A 23,161-nucleotide genomic window follows, 5' to 3' on the forward strand; every position below is an offset into this window, starting at 1 on the left:
GTTGTTAAGAAACCAGAAACCAGCGTCTTCCAAACAGATAATGCCAACATTATCTTGAGGCAGAATAACAACATTTAGTCATCAAGTATGGAAAACCAAAAGTAAAGCCTGCTGAACATCATAATGCGTCCAATCACAATGTTTCCAAACACCTGTTTTAGTTTTAGGTGACAAAAGCACTTTGGTAAAGTTTAGAAAAGGATCGTGATTTTGGTTAGCTGTTAAAGGGGCCCTACTATGCTCATTTTCGGGTTCATATTTGTATTTTGGGGGTCCACTAGTATAGGTTTACATGCTTCAATCTTCAAAAAAAAAATCATGTGTCTCAGACTGCCCTTTGCTGCAGCACCTCTGTCTGAAACAGTCTGTCTGAGCTTATGTCCCACCTGCCGAGAAGCCCAGTCTACCCTGATTTGTTACATTGTGATATGACATTGTTACGGAAGTCAACACTGAAACTCAAACATGCTGTTTCAGGAGTCTCTTTTGAGGGAGAGAGAGCTTCCTTTGGCTTGGACTTTGGGCTGTACTTGGAGACCTTTTACAAGCACAAAAATACTATAGAAGACAATAAAGAAAAGGGAAAAACCCAAAAAGCACAACAGGGCCTTTTAATTAAAAAAAAGGTAATAAAAAAGTAATGCTGTAGTAATTAAGCGTGGATACTTTATTGCAAGATTTTGGCGGAAGAAAACTGAAATACATTGTCCATAAACATTTTGCTAAAACGTTCAATATTAACCTTTTTAGACCTTGCCAAATACGTTTCTCTCTATGTAATAGAAAACATAAATTACATTCGTCAAATCATTGCAGTTACAAAATAGTTGCGTATAAACATTATTTCAAGTAGACAGGGCTAAATATTATGTGGGACATGTCCCCTGCCCCCCCCAAAAAAATCTTCGCCTATATGTGCATGCGTTTGTGTTTATGTGCGTCTCATTGGCAATTGGCTCCGTGGCAGGGATCTCAGGTGCAGGCCCCACACGACGGAGGCAGAATGATTGTTCTCAATTCTGCTCCTTCATTTCACAATCAAAGGGAGGATTTCCTGTCTCGGCGCTGCAAGCGAGGCGAGAGGGAGTATCTATCTACTCCAGTTTTCCTTTTACTTGCTACTGTGCCACTTTCACAGAGTGCAATAGGTTCACCGAGACCTTGCATCCAAATAAGGTGGACACTGACCTCTACCAAATGACCTGACCTACCTCAACAAATTGTGAAGATTTCTTCATTATTGTCTTAATTATCATCACCATCATCATCATCATGGGCTTATGTTCATCATGAACTCAGCCAGGTCATGGGAATGTGCTGGAATGTGTGTGAAGGACAAGATTGACTTGTAGAGCACAAGGGATTAGACGAGGCATCATTTATTTCACCATCGGCTCCAGTGAGAGTTTGCCCTGAGTGTTCATGATATGATTAATGTGGCTGGATAAAAATACCTTGGGAAAGAAGATTTGCAAATGTTAAAGCCTGACTTTTATTAGTGATTTGATCCTGCCCGAAATAATAGCTGATCTACTAAAATATAAGCCAAGCAAATTAGAGGATGACAAGTTGAAAGCCCTTTCTTAAAACTATATTGTTAAGCTTATAGCAGATTCATTACAGTGGAACACGGCAGGAAATTTAAGAGAATTTTATAAGACAGACAACATCAAAAAGGAAAGGCGGAGAAACATCAGTAAATTACAGCATTTGCCTTCTTGCTATCAGTCACATACTATGACTGTTGTGAACTGAAAAGGCATTTCCTACTATTGCAGTTTGAGCCCAGAGCACATTAAGAACGTGATGATGTACATGCACTCACAGGACTCCTGACAGTATTTTACGTTATCATGACTTCACTTTGGACTTGAATGTGGTCCAACTGTAAGACTCCCAGCGGACAGGGTGTCAGTAAGCAGCCAATCATCAGCAACAGGAAAAATATGTCGGATGTGAAAGGTAACATGGTCCAGGAGTGAGATACTGACACTTCCTGCAATGTGTCTGTGTCAATCAAAGTGTGTATCTAGAACAAGTCTTGGACTATTTCTGAATTATTTCTCTGTAAAAGTGTCCATATGGGTCTCACATGGATTAGTGATGGGCTGGAATTTGTGTCTCTTTTTTGGCAACACAAACATGTCATGTGGTCTATAAAGTACAATATCTGTTACCATGTGGGATCAACATGGGTTACAATAGGCCAGTTGTATAATATCAGATTTGTTAAGTCATTACACTCTCATTTTTTTTGGAGGGTGGGGGATTCGATTTTACCTTACCAATCATTTGAGACCAACATACCTCCTCCCATGCCTAACGCATCCTTATACAATACTTAGTATGATATCTAAGTAAAGAGTGCCCCATGAATGGCACTGACATTACGTATTACTAAGTTTATTAAATCGACTTGCTTAGCGAAAAGTTACATGGGTTACGTTTCAGAAAAGAATCACTCAAAGCTCACTTGGTTTCACACCAGACATTAACATCAGTCTCCTGGGGGAAAGTTCTGTGTTTGTTTGACCCACCCATCACCCCATCCTCTCTCCTTTTACAGACTTTTGCTCTTTATTCTATGTTCTTCTTTACTCCTGTCCGTGCACTGGTCATGTGACTGCAGCTTTCCCAAACAGCTTGCATGTCCACAATTTATTGGTTCATGATTACCTGTGTTATATACAAATTGTGATGTTATACTTTTTGTAGTTGTACGTACAAACAGCCAGGACATATTGGTTTTGTCAGGGTTTAATAGGGGAGCAAAGTAAATCTATCTTCTCTATGGCCCTTGTCATTGTTGTTATTATTCCTCATTGGTTCCAGCATTACCGGCATACCGAAAACTTCTCCTATTTTTAATAGCGTGCCACATCATGAACTGTGTGTTGTTTTTTTGTGAGAATTTGTCTAATTTACTTCAAGAAATAACCATTTTCTCAGCCTGTCTTGGCTGAGAAAAATGGTTGTGATGTCATAGTGATTTCTAACATTTCCTAAAATCTCTTAGCAAACCCCAGTAGTATTTTTTTAATAACGAAGGAGTGTTTCTGGGTGAACTTTTTTTCCTTTAGGAGGGAAATCCTGTCACCACTTCACATTTTCACATGATTATTAAATCCCAGATCTAACAAAGCAACACAATTGCTGAGAAATTTCATAATCAGAATTCAGTTTCCAGAGGATTCAAAATTGTATTTATACAGAACAAAAAGGACAATGTGTGAAAAGCCCAAAGGCTTAGACAGAAATCATTTTCACACACAACATATGTGTATGTGAGCATTATGGTCCGTCTAAATCCCTTGTTTTGAATTTTGATAAAATGACGCAGTCCACCACACACGAGCTAACAGGTGGAAAAGACCGTATCCAGCGCCTTTTATGTGTAGCCTTGCATCATTTCATGTTCTGAATGTTGGCCTAGAAAGTAGGAAATGACATGTTTATCAACTTATTTCGCTGGAAAGATATTTGCCTCGAGTATCAACACAGCTACAGAAGAAAATCTGTGTAATTCAAACAAACAACTATAAATTTAAGTCTGTGTAAAAACTTTATACTGCCTGAAAACACTTCATTTTATGGAGGGGATATTGGTTGTTGCGCCCACATATAATGACAGAATAGAGGAGAAGTTACGTAACTGTAACTTGTTTTATTATTGAATTAAACCAATGCCAATGACATGTTTTTCCAAAGTACCTCCCATGTTAATGATAGTTTTTCAAATTGCTGAGTTTAGTTTTACTTAATTTACACCAAACTGCAGAGTAATGTGACATTTCCATGACCCTGCGTTGTGTTTTTTAAATAATTGGTCTTTTACTAAATAATTAAATGCCAATGAACTGATGAAACAATTTGTATTAGGCATGAAAAACAAACTCATATGAGTATACAACACTCACACATGCAACCTCGCAAAAGTTAATTATGACACTCCCTTTATGTCCTTTACAAAAAAAAACGTATAGGTCCATTACCAGTCATGGTCGCACGGCTGCACTCCACATAGTTTGGGAAGTCTTGAGGAAAACTATTCTGTCATGTGTTTACGCCACTTCGCCCACCTGACATTTACACAAATCTGCACCACTATTTCCATCACTTTCGATAAAACAAAAAAATGCTTTGGCAAACTAGCAACTGTTTGCTGTGTTCAGACGTATCCAAAAACCACTGTCCCAGAAGAGGAGGTTTGATTCATGGAAAGCTCTCATACTGCAGCCCAGAGCAACAGTGCAGTGAAGCAAACACTGTGGTTGCTGGCACCCTTACATCTGCCGTTATCAGTCATGTGACAGCTGGCCCACTCACCCTTTGCACTGTGTATTTTCCATAGCATGGTGGAGAGTGTGAGGAGCATCAAATACTGTAAAAAAAATAAAATGGGAAATCTTTTTCTTGCACCCACATCCACCTGCTGCCACCTTCACTTTCTACACTTGCCCAACCTCGTCTAAGTGATACTTCTCTGAGGTAGAACATCAGTTTGGCAAACAAATTCACAGCCCTCAGACGGCAATATTTTAACGACTAAGAAGATGACAAGAACAATGACCAATCTTGTCATTGCTGAATTGCTGGCCTCGGGAAGTCTTGGGTGAAGTCATCCCACTGGAAGCTGACAGGAAATCGTTAAAGAATCATGAAAAACGTGCCATTGAAACTAAAAACAGGGTTTTGTAGCAGCTGTGAATTCTCCTGTATGAATATTTCAGATTTACACGACTAAAGATTAAGCCATGGCTGAAGATAACCATCAGCTATGCGAAATCACAAAAATCTAGTGGAACAAACAATTCACAATATGACTGCATTCCAGAAAGTGATTTATGTGACTATATCATACAGCAGAATAAAGCAACAACCTCCAAAGCTGAAAAATGAGTCAGCAGGCCATAGACCAGTCAGTCCCAATAGACCCCCATGTTAAAAATGCCCAACTTTGCAGCAGTAATAATCCGTAGACTGTATATAAAGGTGGATGACTCGACAGCTCTCACCCCCTGGTGGCTGGCTGCAGTACAGGCCATAAAGCCCGCCCCCTCAATGTTAGTAAATGGGACATGGGCCATCCTAAAAACTCATTGTACAAGCCAAACAAATTTTTCCCAAAGATGTTTTCAGTCCTTTAAGGTAGTTCTCATCACCCTAATGTTTTTTTGAAAATAAAGAAAATAAAGCATTGTTGTTGTTTTTTTTCAAAACTGGAACTGCACAACTGACTAAGGACATATCAATCAAATTTATGAACAAGATACTGAAAGTTCTACTTCTATCCTGGCAAGGACAAAAGCAGTTTGCATAGTTGAACAGAGAACGCATAAAGTCTATGATTAATGTGGAGGAGAACAGAATTCCTGATCTTCCAGTCCAGTCCACAGACGTTCTATAAAAGTATGTGGAAAATGGACATGTTGTATTGCTAAAATCCCAAAAAAACACTGACAGAAATGCAGTTTTGTTTGATTTAGACCAACTTATTGATGCCAAACGCCTCAAGGTGCCATGTTTACCCCACCCTCTCCCACACACCAACAAAAGTGCGCCGACATTAATACAACAAAGCATGCAATGTTTTCATGCCAGAGGATTTTGATTATATTGACGTAATGTGTTTAATCACAATTTCCTTTTATTACCATCTTTTCTCAACAATTCATCATCAGTTGTTGCTTTTTATTAAAAAAATATTTTTAAACTCATGTTGTGCTCGTGTTGTCATGTTGTTTGTGCGAACTTGGAAATCAGTAGGCAGTGGCAGGTCGAGATGAAAACATTCCTGACAGGAGCCATTGCAGATTGCTGGCCCAGTGAGACTGCGCAGCAGCTCGCAGCCTGGTGAGGGCTGCTCGCAGAGTGGCTGGAATGAATCATCTGAGTTAATGTGCTTCTTTGTTGAACACTTGGCAGTGGCTGATTGCAGACCAAACATCTGACTGGGAGATGCTGGGACTGACATTCAGCCACAACCAAAGAGTGGGAGCTAAACAAATTACAAACTGATACGTGGTTTATGGCAATAATGAGGACTCACAGTAACATGCTGTGTATCTACATGTGTAAAAGTGATGCCTTAGTGAGAAACCGGCAGGCGTTTTACTTGCGGATTTGTGATCCAACATTCTTGACTCTGAAACCTGAGCTAAGTGGCTTGATTTCTTCCAAAAACATGGAAAGAAGGCAATAAGCAACTTAACGAGAAAGGGCCCAAAAATGAGCAAGAAATCAATGAAAAATTACAGGAAAACTACCTGAAATTGACAAAAAGGGGAGAAAAGGAAAAGACCAAAACACTTAATTACATCATTAAATGTGCTAAAATAAAAAATCTATAAAAAAAAAAATCTCATAAATATTTATTAGAATTTATTTTATTTTAATTAATTTTTAAATATATAATTATCAATATAGATTTCTTGATATCTATAATGATTTCTCCTTTTCTCTCTTTTTTTCTCTCTCTCTTTTTTCTCTTTTTTTAAGCTAATAATCAGTTGATTTTTTTTATGGTAACTATTTTTTTTGCAGTTGGTGGGACATCTTTTGGTAGGTTGCCGATTGCATTTTTGAAAGAAATGAACCCATTCGCTCACATTTCAAGGGTATGAATGCTTGTGAAAGGCATCTCAATGCAGCAAAAGAAAACTGATGTCAATCCAAGTTTCAAGGAGTTAAAATGTAGCCGTCCATGTGCGAAGGAATTGGATTGCATTAACCAGTCCGTTTATAAAGGTAAGACTACGGACAGAAAAAAAGATGTGCGAGGGAACTGCACCCTGGACATTTACAGTACACTCCGTTTGAATTACATGTCTATTAAAACAACTCATCCATCCCGAACCTCTAGTCTGATCCCTGCAATACTCTTAACAGTAGTTACAGTAAAAATGGTGATAGGAAAAATGTTAGTAATCGCCTCTGGCTAGGGGCTTTGATGCAAAAAGCAACTGCCCAGCCAGCCATAATGCTTTGTTGTAAAACTGCAAGCCGTGGACGGAAATCATCCAATCTCCTAACACTTTCCCAGGACGCGTGCCAGAGTAGGACATGAATGCATGGAATAAAAGTTCTTTCACAATAGCAAATCTTGGTCAGTCAGTGCTTGTAACCGGAGGGCTCTCTCCCAAATGAGCACTCAATGAGGTCACCTCACTACAAATTACAGCAAACCACTCAATGTCAACAAATTAAAATGCCTTTGTGGGACCGCCATTATAGGGTAACTTCAGTATTTTTCAATCTGGGCCCTATTTTCCATTGTTTTTGTGTCTAATTGACTAATGACACCAACAATTTTTAAAACTGGTCCCCTACTGAGGTGACCGCTGGAGCCTGCAGCAACGAAACAGGCTGCAACCACTCAGGGCATTTGTGCATTATATATTAACGTTGTGCATTAAAAAGTGCTTGTTTTTGCCTCTGGTAGGCTCAGATGTTATTGTAAGTGTCTGACAACATTATGGAGAGGATCCCTAAAGAAAGAGACCAATTTGTTATCATGTATGATTCTTTCTGTTTAACCAGAAACAGCCCTGAAATTGCTATTGCTAGACCCACCAGGTTCCATTTTAATCCTAAAACTAACTTCAGTCAAAGTTGACAAAAAGAAAACAAAAAACTTCACTAAGTTTATTTCAACCAAAGTCCCCTTGTTCCAACAATCACCAAGTTTGATTTGGTAGAAATAACGTTTTTGCAAGTCTTATTTTGTTTCTGTCCACCTTGACTGAAGTGCATTTTAGGACGATAAAGTTACTGTTTATTTTAATGGAATCCTGTGGGCTTGGCAAAGATGCTGTTGATGCTGTTTTTGGTTGACCAAAAAGAATCGTACAAACAAATGATCTGTCTCTGTAGGAATCATTTCTAATTTGTAATGTTGGCAGACCCTTAGAGTAACAATGTGAGCCTTTAAGTGGCAAAGACAATCACTTTTTATGTTATGTTATGTTATGTTATGTTATGTTATGTTATGTTATGTTATGTTATGTTATGTTATGTTATGTTATGTTATGTTATGTTATGTTATGTTATGTTATGTTATGTTATGTTATGTTATGTTATGTTATGTTATGTTATGTTATGTTATGTTATGTTATAGTTCCCTTGTTCAATACTGGACCAATTTAAAAATAAATGTGTTCCAGTTTGTCACATAGACACAAAGAAAACAGGTCCAGTTTGAAAAATACCAGTTACCCTTTAAACAAGTTGTAAAAACTGAAAACTTCACTGAAGAAAACCCTCTGTGTCTTACTCAGACACTACTTCAGATATTCTATTTCTTTAATTACAGGGTAGAGTTGTTGAGCACTGGGATGCCTACTGTATGTGTCACATTAATCCAGTATGCTGTGGTTGGCACCCAACCTTGCCAGCAGAGGGATTAGAGCCAGAGAGGTGTCCACAACACACACTACCAATAAAGCCTGAAGCACCACTTGCTTTGGGGATCAAGACAATCAGTTTGGGTATCTACCAGCAATGTTGGGGTAATGCTGCAATTCATCACTAGTGTTTTGTGACAACTAAGGCACGGCATCCAGTCTGCACTGCTTTGGTTTAACGAGACGAGTGTCCCTGATTAATGTATTAAATTCCTCTGAAGTCTCAGGGCTGAATTTACCTAATGCCAAATGAGGCAAACTGGCTTCCAGCAGCACTTAAGAAAACATCCCACAACTTCTTTAATTCTTGGGAGACTATAAAGTAACAGAGCAGCTATTTTTTCCCTTTTCATCTCCCAATGGCCCGTCAGATTTTTGTTATTAACTGTGTCCGTCATAAAAACCACACTAATGACTTTGGCACAGGTCCACCAGTTGGTTGTTGAGATCTTCTGGAGGAATATAGCATACCATGTCAAGGTAAGAAACAGAGAGACAGGATACTTGATACACTCTGGGCATTTAAAATGTAAATAATTAGTGCAACGTCGGTATTATTAGTATTATTTACAAAATAATTTGAGCAACGTTGGTATTATTTCACCAGTGTCGGACCTAGCTCATCTGGCACCATAGGGTTAAGCCATAAGATTCCCCTGCCGCTACTGCATCAAAAATATATTATTATTACTATTATTATTATCTTTTATATTTAAGGTATATATTTGTAACAAAAACAAGAGTTATCAAAAAATCACAACAACCATAAGAGAATACGGCATGTGCAAATTTTGTCTTCTCTTTTTGTACTGTGGCCTGGATTGCTTTTGCCTTTTCAATTTCACTCACTCCAATGTCCACCTATAGCCTGTACATAAAGACGGACAACATAATATCTCCCCCAAAATAAGCCAAAACATCTCAATGCCCTCTGGTGGCTGACTGCAGTACTGGTCATGAAACTCGCCCCATTTATGTTAGCGAACAGGTCATGGGCCAAACTGAAAAACTCAAAGCACAAATTAAATAAATATTTCCCAAAGATAGTTTTGGTCATTTAAGGTAGTTGTTCTTATGTTGCTATTTGTTCAAGGGTTTGTTTTTCTAACAAGTTTGGTTTTTATTAGTCATTTGATACTACAAAAAGGGGATTTGATGACATGATTGACAGCTGTGTGTGCAAATCAATGTGCTTGCATTTAATTTTGCTGCTAGTGATTGGTCAGACAGCAGGAACTCTTCCTCATATTGTGGTGGTGAAAAATGAGCTTGATTAAATTCCTAAATGGAGGAATCTACTCAAAAGAATGTTATCAACCGTCTGGGTCTGATTCAGTTATCAAATGTAGCAATAAAAAGTAAAGGCCACTGAGCCCAAGCTGTGTCAACACAAATTTATTTTGATAAGAATAACATCCAACTCTCTATATCCATGTGGCAGATGTTGTTTGTTTGTTGAACGTAAAGCAAGTCTGCCTCCTTCATTGTACGAGGGAGAACCAACAAACACACTACAGTACCTGGACACTGCTTTACGTGACAGGGGGCATATTTATTGATACACAGTACTCCTTCCCAGATGTTTCCTGTAGGACCATAACTCATTTACATGTGTTGAGGGAAAACAGTCAGACTAGCCTCATTCTACGTCATAATTTAAGGGGTGAATTTCACAAGTGTTTTCTGTGCAGAGGCATTAAAGGGGTGAATTTGGTGTTAATGAGGTTCATGTTACTCACAGATAATTGACCCTTGGACCATGCCGAGGGTGTTTTTTTTTTCTTTTCAAGTTAGACTGCACAGAGACAGATGGAATTGGTTTGAACACCACAGAAATGTTTGATATGGATGGATTCAACACACTTGAGATCAAAGTTGTGCTGCAAAGCCAGTATTGATATTTGTTGGCTTCTTTACCTGCGCCATAATTTGACCGAATGCACCTCAAAATCTCAACTGAAATGTGGCTGGCACCAAGAAAAAAGGATGAATGTGCCCTGAGGCAGAGAGAACAAGGGCAAATACATTTTTTGAAGATACAATTTGTGACTTGACAAAAACAGACAACGTGATCAAATTAGAGAGGGCAGACAAAATAGCTATGAAAAGAATGAGACTATATAAGGACAAATGTTTCTTTCAGGAATTTAATAACCTAAACATAATGCATCTGAAAGGACACTGGAAGATAAGGAGCATAAACAACTGTGACTTTTAAGCAAATAAATACAACAAAAAATGGACTCGACTCTGGCATACCCAGCCCCAGATGCTAAACATGTTTTCCAGTTGGGGGCTGAATAACAGAGAGAATCTCAGCCAAAACGCAGACTGAGAACCAAATCAAAGCAATGCAAGAAGGGTAGCAAGCTCACAGGTTGAATGAGAGTGGGAGGAAAGGCATGCTCACAACCTCTCTCTCTATCTGTCTGAAACCAATAAATTATAACTTTAACCCTTTGAAACCCTGGATTAACATAAGTTTTTTTGTGCTGCATTCAGACACCTTTCACAAGCACTAAAACCTTTGTGAAAAAGGGCAACATGGCAAGAAATTAAAAGAAAATTTCCTGACAACAAACAAAAGCAATGGAGAAAAGGAGGAAATTATCTGAAAATATTGTTTAAAAAGGGGAAAAAATGTCAACAAAACTATATTTACAACTTTTAAAATATTATATTTTAAATTATGTCAGAAAAAATATAGATTTTTAGCACCTTGTGAGGTCATTGCCTAGTTTTTGTTGGTTTTTAAGGTTATTTCCTTGTAATGTTTTATTCATTTCTTGGTAATTTTTTGGTAATTTCTTGTTAAGGTGCTTATTGCCTTCTTACCTCAGCTCAGTCACCAGAAAGAAATGTTAGCACTGTAAGTTTCTGCAAACCACTGATACTTTGCATTTGTACGCTCCATATGTATCATATCAAAACTTCTAAAGTGACATAGTGTGAGCTGACTTTATCATCTAAAGGGGATAGTGGATGGTGTGTCACTTTGGTGAGACACGTGCCAAGCTGCAGAGGACTGTTGAAGACCAACAAACAATAGAAGTAGTTGTTTTTTAGCAAGTCATTGCCGCATTTGCAGCCATAATTGTGTCACCAAAATCAGGTATTTTAAACCATGGTATTTTAAAATCTTGTCATAACCATAAGTGATTTCTGTGCCACGTTAACCACAGCGCTGTCAAAACATGAATTTTGTATGTATCCACTCCATAATAATGTAGGCTACAAATGTTAAGTATCTGTGGTTTGCATAAAAGTTAATTGCCAACATTTATTATGCCAGCGGAGTTGCTCTTCACCTGTTTTTGAATGAAATAGAGTCACTTTGCTCAGATTTCAAAGGGTTAAACCTCACTTGATGCTAACCCCCTCAGATCTGCATGTTTCTGCCTCACGGATTCTGGGCAGAACTTCAAGAGAAAGAAAACCCGGTCAGAGCTGTAAAGGTGACACTCACATATGCTGTCTGTCCACCTGGGAGTTCATCATGGGTGAATTTAAACCAAGTGGGCTTGATAAGAGGAAAGAGGGACCAGCTGGAGAGCCTTCTCTCCCTGACATGTTAAAGGAGAGAGTCTGCATCCATGTATACATACACTAGGTGTGTGAGTGTAGGATGTGATGTAACTGTTTAAAACACATTAAAAAGTCATATACATTAACAAGTATTAAGAATCACACAAATGAAAGTTATAATGTAGGGGTATGGCTTACTGATAAAACTGATAACAATTTAAAGCCATGATGTGACACAAACATGTGGTTAAACCTCTCTTTGCAGAAATGTAAATAACAAATTCCTTTCTATTTATTTTAGTGTCTTCTTCAGCAGTAGTGTAATGGAAGAGCATAGTGTGCAGAGGATCAGCCAGACTAAACAACCCTCAGTGTTTATGACTAAAGCGTGGGGCTTTTTACATTATTAATGTATTTAAAAAAACAAAATAAAAAATGCATAGCAATGCAACAGTATATTAAGTTATATAGTAAGTTATATCTGGGGTGAAGCCAAACAATAAACCAATCCAAATTTAGCATAAAACATAATACTCGTATTTCAAATACATTTACACTGCAGCAGATAATGTATATGATTTAAATATTATGTAAAATGCTTCAGTTAAAATAAGTAAAAAAGTACTCATGTATACCTTGTAGTTGATAAGCATCAGAAAAACTGTTGATCACTTAAGATTTTCAGTTTTATGATGCACAGATTACAAAACTTGCACCTGCCCTATGTCTGTGATTGATTCAGCAAAGATAATGTGTCAGTTCACCTGTAGCACACACTTACCTCCTTGCAGAGAGGGCTGAATCAGTGCTAAGAGGAAGAGTCCACAGAAGAGCAACAGAATGTTTCTGTTAGCCATCTCGCTCCAAAATGCACCACCCCTCTCCCGATCAGCTGGTTTTATTCTCTTCTCACTAATTACCACAAGCCCAACGTCCTCGAGAGTGAGGAAAAAAGGTGAAAAAAAGGGAAAAGATATGAGACTCGACGTAATTAAGAGAGGGCAAGACTCTGTTTCAATGGATCACTTTGCTTTTTTTCCTCCCCTATGTCTGGTGTTGCTGTTTTTATTCTGGTCACTCCTGCCAACAGTACAGACGCTGCTGCCAGCAAGGAAAGAGAGTGAGAGAGGGAAAGAGACACACACACAGACAGAGAGAGAGAGAGACACCCCCCCCCACCCCCCCCATCCAGAAGGAATCGAACTGTCTGCCAAGCATTTGCATGGATACTGAGCGTACTTATCTATAAGAGTCAAGAGAGAAGCTGAAGAAGAGCAAACCACATACCCAGATAATTACCTGTTCTCTATGGCTCTTATTTTCAGCTGTTTGGTTTTCAACACCAGCAGAAACATCAGTTTTTGTTGTTTCTCAGGCAAGTGATCCAGAAAACTTTGATGCTGAGGGGGAAAAAAACACAGCAACTATCAGCATGTGTCTACAAAGTATTGGACCAAGACATTACAAAGTCACTGGCTGCAGGAATAAACTGGGAATAGCAGCACACTGTGTCTGGCGGTCCATGTGTGGAAGCCAGACACAGTGGTTCTAGTAACGAAATGAGAAAACTTTCGGCATCACACGTAGATGACAAGAGAGCAAAGAAACATCAGCCTGCTGGTCTGTGCAGTCTCTCAGTGGATTCATCAGAATAATTGTCACTGTCAGTCCTGTAACAGAGATCAGAGTCGGTACGAGGACCAACTTCAGTTCACTCTCAACTTTAAAGTGCTTTATAACTGCAAGAACTGTGCACAAAAGTGCAGAAGACTTGACCCTTGGACCATCACATATGGCTTGTACATATTTCTTTTATGGGATTCCAAAGTCGAAGCTCAACATGTTGCACCGAAATTAATCTTGGCAGGATTCTCCTTTTTTCTGATAGTACCTGTACATACTTGTTTACCAGTATTGTCACACCACCACAGCCCAACCCTGTCTTTTGGAAAATACATTTGTGTTACTAAACTGCTTTTTTAATTATGTTGTTGTTGCAACATAATCGCTGCCTAAATTATGTAAAGACATAGTTGGAAATGATGGCACACATACAAAGTGCAGGAACTTTACACCAGAACTTTGGGTCCTGATCCAAACTCTTGTCTTAGGTTTTAGCAACAAAATCACTTTCATTAATGTTAGGGAAATACCATGGTTTTGGTTTCATTTTCATAAAAAACAGGTTTCACACACATTCGCAGCCCACCACAATACAAACATCTGCCGCCACGTATTGATTATATATTTTGGAGGTGAAACATTCTTTAGGATATATATTCTTAGGATATATATAGGATATATATATATATATATATATATATATATATACACACATACACATTCAGTTATTTATTTCACCACCGTCTCAGAGTGCAGAGTGTACTGTAGACACAGATGGACCAGCAGAACATCAGGCACAGCAGAAGGAAAACTTAACCATTTATTGCACTATTCCAAAAAGTTTGCATATACTCCTTCTGTAGCAGCTGCTCCTCTCATTCGTCGATCTGATCTGATCAGTTCAGACTGGATCAAGAGCTCAATTATCCACCCTGCAAATCCTCCAACTGCTGCAGAGGAAAAAAATAACTCATGGAGAGCTCTGTCTGCACTACATTTATGGACCTGCAAAAACGTTTTTTATTTTTTGGGCTTTTAATGCCCTTTTTGCACGGGTGAAGAGTGAAAGGGGGAAAAGAGGGGATGACTTGCAGCAAAGGGCTGAGGCTGGAATTGAACCCGTGGCCGCTGCGGTGAGGACTTAGCTTCCATACATGGGGCACCTGCTCTATCCACTGAGCCACCAGCTGCCCCAAAACTTCCACATTTTGAGAGGGGACAAAGACTGATGGTTACCGCCACACATACACTATAATTCTGTGGGAAACATTGAAAATTGGATAAAGACTCTTCATTTAGGTTAAGGCAACAATAGAACAAACCCTCACCAAAGTTTAAAAAAGGTTATCACTATGACTGAACACTGTTTTGCAAGACTGTTTATTTTGACAAAAAAATTGAAATACATTGTCAGTAACTATTTTGCTGATACACTCAGAATACAGATTCATTGATCAGCAACATTTTTATAATGTTCAGGCTGTTCTCATGCATTGTTGATACATTTTAATACGAAAGGTAATGCACCAGAATTTCTTCATATCCTATATAATCATGAGACAGTAATTTGTGTATAACGCATGTAATTTCATAGGCTGTGTTTATGTGCACAGGAGGTTCTTCCAAGAGGCTGGTGTCCGTTATTGTGTGAACTTTAAAGGTTCGTTCTCATTGTGTTTGTTTTCCTAAACCTAGCTTAACTTGCCTAAACCAAACAACACCCAACCATGCTACTTTTCCTCAGCCTAAGCAACGTAGCTTTACCTGCCTAAAACTAACCCACGAAACTTTACATTGAGTATAACACTTAACGTTAAGTAAGTAATGTAATTCGTGGGGCACAAATCTTTCAAGATATCATATGAAGCATTGCATGAAGACACATTACGTTAATAGCAACATATTTCATCGGCATTCCAATGCCCTCAAAACGCATTTGCTGTTTCAGATTAATTTATTCAAGCATAATTGCTATAGCAACAGCGCTGCACAATCGCAGCGCATAATCCCATTTTGGCAAATGCCTTTTCACGCACTGGTGAGATAAAAAGACTGGACAGAAAAAACAATAGCAACAAAAGGCCTCAATGCATTTTCTAGAGTCTGTTTTACAGCTCCTCTATATTTACCAAAGATTATACCAACAAATCACCTTAAAACAACCCTGTAAACTCCGAACTGATTAACTGTTTCACAGATCGGGTGTTGAAAGCAGATTTGCAGCAGAGTTAAATCACTAACAGGACACTTCCGCTTCAGACACCTGTGTGCAGATTCATCTTGGCTTTATGTGTCCAGCAATTACTTAGGAAACACCTCAGTGGAGACAAGGCTGCCATTGTCCATCTTTTTGTTCTGCACAGGGACACATTTTTGGGATTTCAAGTAGAAGAGTTTAAGCAGAGGTACTTTTTATTGGCAAGAGCTGCAGCCAAAGTCATTATTCTCTCAGACACAAACCTGACAGACCGGGCTGTTGCACGCATGCTAATGGATTCTGCTTTCCAAGACACACAGTATCCTTCATAGTAGTGACGTCCACCATTAATGTTCATATTCCCTCATGCTGATTTCCTTAAACTTAGGTCCGGCGTTCTTACAACATCAGCTGTTAAAAGTTTGTTCAGACTGCATGCAAAGCATATTTTCTCTTGAATTATGAAGTACAGTCATACAACTGGTTGTAAATTAGCATCTGTCACTCACAATAGAAAGAAATTCTTTTAAAGATGACGCATCTTTGTTTCTCTTTACTTTCAGTGTGAGTACACCTTTTGAGACCTATTTACATCATTCAGCCATTATGTTCCAAATTATATAAAGGTCCAGTATTTAGAATTTAGTGGCATATATTTGAAGAAATTGTATATAATATTAATAAATGCATTTTAATTAGTGAATAATTATCTGAAAAAAATAATGTTGTGTTTCATTTCCTTAAAATGAGCCATTTATATGAATACACGGAGTGGGTCCTCTTACATCATGGATTTATAAAAAAAAAACCTAGATATAGCCTTGGAGGCGAGACCCTGTTCATTTTTATGAAAGTTGATCAGTGGAGCATGAAGCCAAAAAAGTTCAACTGTTGCATGTAAAATTACCCGGATGATCGATACTGCTTCTGCATGGTGGCTTGTAGAGCAGGTGCATTAGAGACCCCCGCCGAGCCACTACTTCCACTTTATCGCTTTGCCAGCTTGAATAAAATGATTCAATCAGTCCTTCTAGGCTTTCCAAGTGTTTTCAGACTGTTGTGAGAATAGATGTATAATAATAATGAGATAGCGGATGTCAAGATGAGACCTATTCAGTCCTATGGAATTACTCGACTGGCACATATTCCACCAAAGCTCCTAGCCTCCTGTTTTACTGGCGTGTGGCCTTCTGAATATGCACAGTAATGCTCTTCCTGTAAACTCTGCCTGCAAGTTCCCGCTTGGCCCACAGACTTTATACTGTGATGATGTCACAGATTTTAAAGTCACTTTTCCCAGCTTGAGAACATTTTTAAAAATATAAAGACATGGATCAAAAATTCATGACAAGTCGCAAATTGACCCTGTTTGTAGTTTGAGGTGTCCTGTCAGCACTTTTACAGTGATGGGGTAAATGCTTTTTGGGCTGCAGGGGATTTTCTTCCCTGCAATAGTGTGAGTGACCACTGGGAAAAATTTGGAAGTCGGGCTGAGTTGCTTTCCTGGGGGCCTGGGTATGATAAAAAAAAATGTACCCACTGTATACAGATGTCTCTTTTGCCATGTAAGCTAATGTGAAAAAGTCTTTTCAGGCCACAGGGTATCACGTGACTTTAATTTCATTATTTGGCAATGACAAATACTGGCTTCAATGCCAGGCACACTTCCTGGGGGCCTGTCTTGCCTGTCTCAGCACTGAGCTAGCCATGTTGTTCATCAGTTGCTATATCAAATACGAGCTCTAGATACAATTTTGTAAGCACTTAGCACATAAGTTTCAGTTCTTTCATCAGTCTCACCACTAGAAGCTGCTAAATCCTACACACTAAACCTTTATGCAAAAATAAGTGATGATAGGAAATCTCTTTGCCTCTATCACATACTTATTGGCTTGAACCTAAATAATGAAGAAAAAAGTGACAAATTAAAACAATTTGCCACCAAAGCAATTCATAAAGACAAACAACAGAGACATTATATTAACAGTACAGTATATGTCAGACGCCAGCTTAATTAATTATTCTTATTCCTCTCAAAAAGGTCTTGTAGTCAGGTACACACAGGTGACAGGTATTCAAACAAATGACGTGACTATAATGAGCTGACAGGCTTGGTTGTCTTAGCACAAAAGGTTTGTATAAGCTCATTGAATTGTTTAGGTTTGATTAAACAATTGAATTTTGCATTGCTTTTCTCAGGGCACACCTGAGATCCTGTTGCACACGTGTGCCCCACCACTTCATTCATAGCCAATGGCAACTTCTAAGTGTTTACAGTATTCCTATAAATCACACAAACTGAAATAATGATTTCAATGAGCGAAACATCTGTTTCTCTCTGTGAACTCATCAGATACATGACAAAAAACACACTGAATAAGTCCAAAAAATCTATTAGAGTCAATAACAGCGAAACATTTGAACTGCTCACAGCTCTTATGATTACAGTAAATCATTAGTTACAATCCAAACATCAGCAGGACACTGACCTAATGTTGTATCCTGCATGGTACTATTCTTTCCACGTTTGATTTAGGACCAAGAGCCCCAGCTGACTCCTCTGTTTGGGAAGCAAAAGTGTATTCTGGATGAGAGCGGTGTTTTTCTCCATTTATTTGCGAGTCTGAACGTCTATTTTAGCTCATGTCTAGTACTCTTCCTTTGGGCTTAGTTGAGTGGTGTTTTTGCCAAAAAGGCTTAGACTGAACATAGACTTTGGTGAGGTACGATGAGGGGTCACACTGAACGTCCTGTTAATAATTACCGCATAGTCACCAGAAGAAAATGTTGGCGTTGTACGTCGAACTCGCTGATAGCTTACATTTGTATGTTTTATATATTTCATATCAACGTTGCGTATTTCACCGCCTTTCACCGCTTTGTCACTTGATATTTCATATCAAGTGACAAAGTTCTGATTACATGTTTATGATCTGACTTGGTCGTCAGGCGTTGGAAGAGATGGTGGATGGCATGACATGTCGGTGAGACTGCCAAGCTACAAACCACTGTTGAAGACACACAAACAACAAAATCAGTTGTTTTTTAGCAACACGTTGCAGCATTTCCAGCTGTAATTGTGCCACCAAAACCAGGTGTTTTTTCAGCAAGACATTTTTACCTTATCATAACCAAGTGTTTTTTCTGTCTAGACATGACATGTTTACCACAACATTGTTGAAATATGTAGTTTTAACATAACCACTACATAATAACGTACAGAAACATACAATACCATTTATTATGCTGATTTTTGTTGTAATTACGCCAAAAACTGTGGCTGTTTTTACTTTTTCAAAACAAAAAAAATGATAGTTATAGATAGTTTGTGGCATAGTCAAAAGTGGCATATTACCAGTTAACCATTGTGAACCCGGTCTCTCTTCCAACTCATCAAATATCGACAGTCGGTCAGTGTCTCTTGGCACCCAGTACTGATGCACAAAGCCCCCTTTAGCGGCAGGATGACGTAAACTGGGCGGAGTCATTTTGACACTGCAGTAGTATAACAAGGGAGAAAGTCCACATAGGGGATTCAATGTAGGCCGGTCAAATATACTCGGGACTTTCACCCTGTGAGACCGCCATTTATTTCCAGTGTGTAACCAAAAGTCAGTCAGGTTATTTTAATAACAATTTAATTTGTAAGTATGTGTTTATACAACACAAGTGAGTTATGTGACATATGTCACATAATGTGACGTTACATTAGTAACAAACATACTTTTTATTTTTAAGCAAAATCATGTTTTTTCTAAACCTATCCACATGCTTTTATTGCTTAAACCAAAGGAAGCCAACCTAGAAACAAAGATGTTTTTTTTACCTATGTTCTAGGTTTATTTTGAAAAGAGATGGCAGGGACTGAGTGGAAACTGTACATTGTAAATACAGAAGTTTATTTTGGAAAGTCACAATGCATGTACAAGTGTAAACTGACACAACCTGAGCATCCAACACTGACGCAGAGGGGTTGACAATTTTTTGATGTGACCAAGATCTGGTACATGATGAGTTGGGACTTAGAGTTAGTTAGAGTGTGTTTAACTTTTTACCACTGAAAAATGTGGTAAGTCATTTGTTTCACCTAAATTTGGTATAACAACTTTACTGTGTACAGCAACATAATTTATCCAGCTGTACCTTTTGTTTTTAAGTTAAGGTTAGTGTTATTTTATGACAGTAGCTGTGTTTCTGTTTGTTCAGCTTTTCACATTAATAAGTATGTGTGCTAATGTGAGGTTAGAAGCTAATAGACAAGTGCTAATAAAATCAAGTTTTTTTCTGTCACTGGTCACAGTACAATGGAAAATCATAGCCACTGATAATGAGCCTGATAACACTGAAATCAAGAGCATTTGATTCATGCACCTAAATCTTTATGACTTTGGACCATGTGTCTTTGTCATATTACATTGCCTAACATGCCGCAACATGCAGGCGTCCTCAGTTCTCTGTTGGAGACAACGAAGGATTACAAAAGATCTCTGCTTTAATGACTCTGCATCTGCAGGCACAGTTGGCAGAGCATCACATAATAATCCACGTCAACCTTCCAAGTACTTTTGGCTTTGGTGGAAGGGAAATTAAGTCTGTAAAGACAACTTTTGAGGTCACCGCCAGAAAGCATGTCAACTCACTGAGGTAGAAGTATATTAAAAATCCAGTGCACTGGAGGCTTTATTTACCAACAAACTGATTTCTGTTCTCCTCTAAAAATACACAATCTTCCCTGTTTAGCAACCAATTTAAGACCAGCAGAGCAACTCAGGTCAGTTGCAATTAAGCTTGCTCTAAAATGAGCTTGAGACAAAAGACAGTTTTAGGTGCTGAAATGAGATAAGAGTCCAGGAAAGTTGTCAATGCAGTTATAGCAAAACTTTTTAGTTTACTGAAACAAAGTAATGATTGAAGAGGACGTGCTCTCCGTACCTGTGGGTTCTCACATCAAACATCAGCCATGGTGACACCAGAAAGTACAGCAGCATGTGTTTCAATATCGAGCACAGGAGGAGGCACTTCCTGTCAGTATTAAATGTCGTGCACAATTACATGTGAAACAGATTAAGTAAACCAGACAGAGAGCTTGGACTGATTTTTAGTGAGAGATATAAAAATACCCAGTTGCCACAACCAATAGTACAGAATTTAGCTGCAATGCTTAATTAAGTTACAGAAGTGGTGTGGTAATTTTACCAACTATTAACAGAAAAGAAAAACAAATGTGTATTTTTTTATGAAAGGAGAAATTCCCTTTAACCTTCAGGCTATGGATTAAACAAAAACCTTATGAATCACTTGACTTTGGAGCAATTTAGCTATTCTGTAAGAGGGTGCAGAAATTTTATGCTACATGGCAACTATTTTGAACCTATATATTAAATAAAAAAAGGACACCTCTGATAGTTCAGTTTTTTACTGACCCCATATTATCCTGTCCCTTTTTAAAGCCCTTCATTTCTGTCATGTCAGGATTTTCCTGGTGTTTTAGGTTTTTTTAAGAGGTGTCGTTTCAGTATCGGTATCAAGATATTTGGGGCAGGTATTGTATCGAAATCCTAATTTTGGTATTGTAACAACACTAGTCTTTTGCAGATGAAAACTGGTCTCCTGAGGGACAGTCCTGTGCTGTTTGACCCATCCTCCACCCCCACCTGTCTCCTGATAGGGATCTCTGCTTTCATACTGCCTTCTTTACCCCTGTCAGCACAATGCTCACGCGGTCGCAGGCTTCCCAATTACATCATACACGAATTCTAGTGCATTACTTTTCGTAGGTATACCTTAAACAATGCATGAGAACAGCCTGCTCTGTTGGAACAGAAACATGGGGTGGGGTTATATTTTATTTATTGTGTGTGATTTATTGCTTTTCATATGACTTTAAGTACCAATAAAAAGAGTAAAGAAATTCAAAAAAGAAAAGGCATGTATTTACATTGTTCAGATGCTGAAATAATGGGCAAATTATTACTTTGAGTTGCTGGCACTTTTGCACGGAAAGGGTGATTTCAATTTCAAACATGTTTATACCACGCAACTTCATTCAATTACATGTAAACTGTATAGACCAAAGCTCCCAGGCTTCCCTTCCAAGCCACTCATACCGTATGGACATGATGTCACATGTGATAAATTCAACATGTGTTCCTTGAGCAGAAACATATTACCTTTATTGGTGGCATCCACGGTGAAGTGATTTTGCTGCCCGTGATCGTCTCAGGCTCAAACAACTAGTGTGCTGATACAGATGGGGTTATTGTCTTGTGTATTTCTTGTAGCAGCAGGGGAAATTACTGTTTAACACTCCACACATGGACTACCATTGGTACAATGAAGCTTTGTTCATTGGGTAAGTGTTCACATCTTGCTGTGGGGTGCTGTACTGGATCAGTTCTGAGATCGTTATCATGCAATAATCACAGAGTGAAGTTGGCCAGCTGTGTTGGGTAGTTCTAGTATGTATCGTGGCATGCAAAAGAGTTTTAGATCATCTTTTGATGTGAAACTGACACTAAACAGATTGGTCTGAGGTCCATCTATGCTGTATTTGTTTTAGGCTACCAAAGAACATGCGAAAAGTCAACCACAATGGTCAAACCACAAATGAAGGCACTCTGTCAGCCTACAGTCTTCATCTTTGCGGAGTGGGACACTGCAGAGTGAAAACCATTGCGGCCCTGGTGCAGCACAAACGTCATACTTTTAATGGCCTGTGGTGTCACCAACACACACAGACAAGTACCCTGGCCTGCTTCCAAAGTGCGATACACACATCCAGACCACACGCCAGATGTGGTTTCTCTGCAGTTAACATTGCTCCGTATACAAAGCAGGTTCCAGTGAACATCAGACCCGAGCCCAGGCACCCAGGGAAAACTGATGAGTTCTGGTAAGAGCCAGACCAGCCAGCATAGTGACTCACATTTGGCATTAAAATGTCTTCTTGAAGTCTTAAGACTTCAAGAGAGCTTTGCATGCACAGAAGTAGGACATCCAAGTCTCTATCTGTTCTCCCTCAAACTTTCGCAGTGAGCGTTAAAGGTATACTATGCAAGGTTTTCCTAAAAAAACAAAAACAAGCAATGTATAGACTCAAACAGAATTAATCCCCTCAATCTTCACTTATGACTCATGAGAAGTGTGGTGGTGTATTTTCTGCAGAGACTCTGTCCTCTGCCTGGTTTTTCTTATTGTCTTCTTATTTTCTGTGTTAGGGACATTTATGAGCACGTACCCCCCAGTGCTCAGGTGAAGTATATCAACAAGGTGCAAACCGTAAGCAGCAGGCATCCGAGAGACAAAGCACAGGAAAAAAAGTCAATACAGTGAAGTGAAATACCAAACAAGAGTTGATCTGAGATTTTACTTTCTCTTTCCCTGGCGAGTGTGTTTAGAAACAGTAACTGTACAT

The 23,161-nt window shown here is 38.7% G+C and overlaps 1 protein-coding gene across 15 annotated transcripts in view; it reads right to left on the reverse strand.

The window, feature by feature from the left end:
• elna (elastin a) overlaps positions 1-23,161 on the reverse strand; it is a 112,746-nt gene that overhangs the window by 61,701 nt on the left and 27,884 nt on the right. For 8 of the 15 annotated variants that reach the window (XM_088078907.1, XM_088078919.1, XM_088078912.1 and 5 more), the window contains exon 1: positions 12,709-13,021. In XM_088078907.1, the coding sequence (XP_087935033.1) occupies positions 12,709-12,784 (76 nt within the window). In that variant the 5' untranslated portion in view covers positions 12,785-13,021. Of the gene's footprint in view, positions 1-12,708; positions 13,023-13,226; positions 13,328-23,161 lie in introns of those variants that run through there. The other 7 variants (XM_088078908.1, XM_088078915.1, XM_088078910.1 and 4 more) reach the window with 3 other exon arrangements.

Source organism: Plectropomus leopardus, chromosome 6 (assembly GCF_026936395.1).
Source record: "Plectropomus leopardus strain MGB_pleo_1.0 chromosome 6, ASM2693639v1, whole genome shotgun sequence".
NCBI lineage: Eukaryota > Metazoa > Chordata > Actinopteri > Perciformes > Serranidae > Plectropomus > Plectropomus leopardus.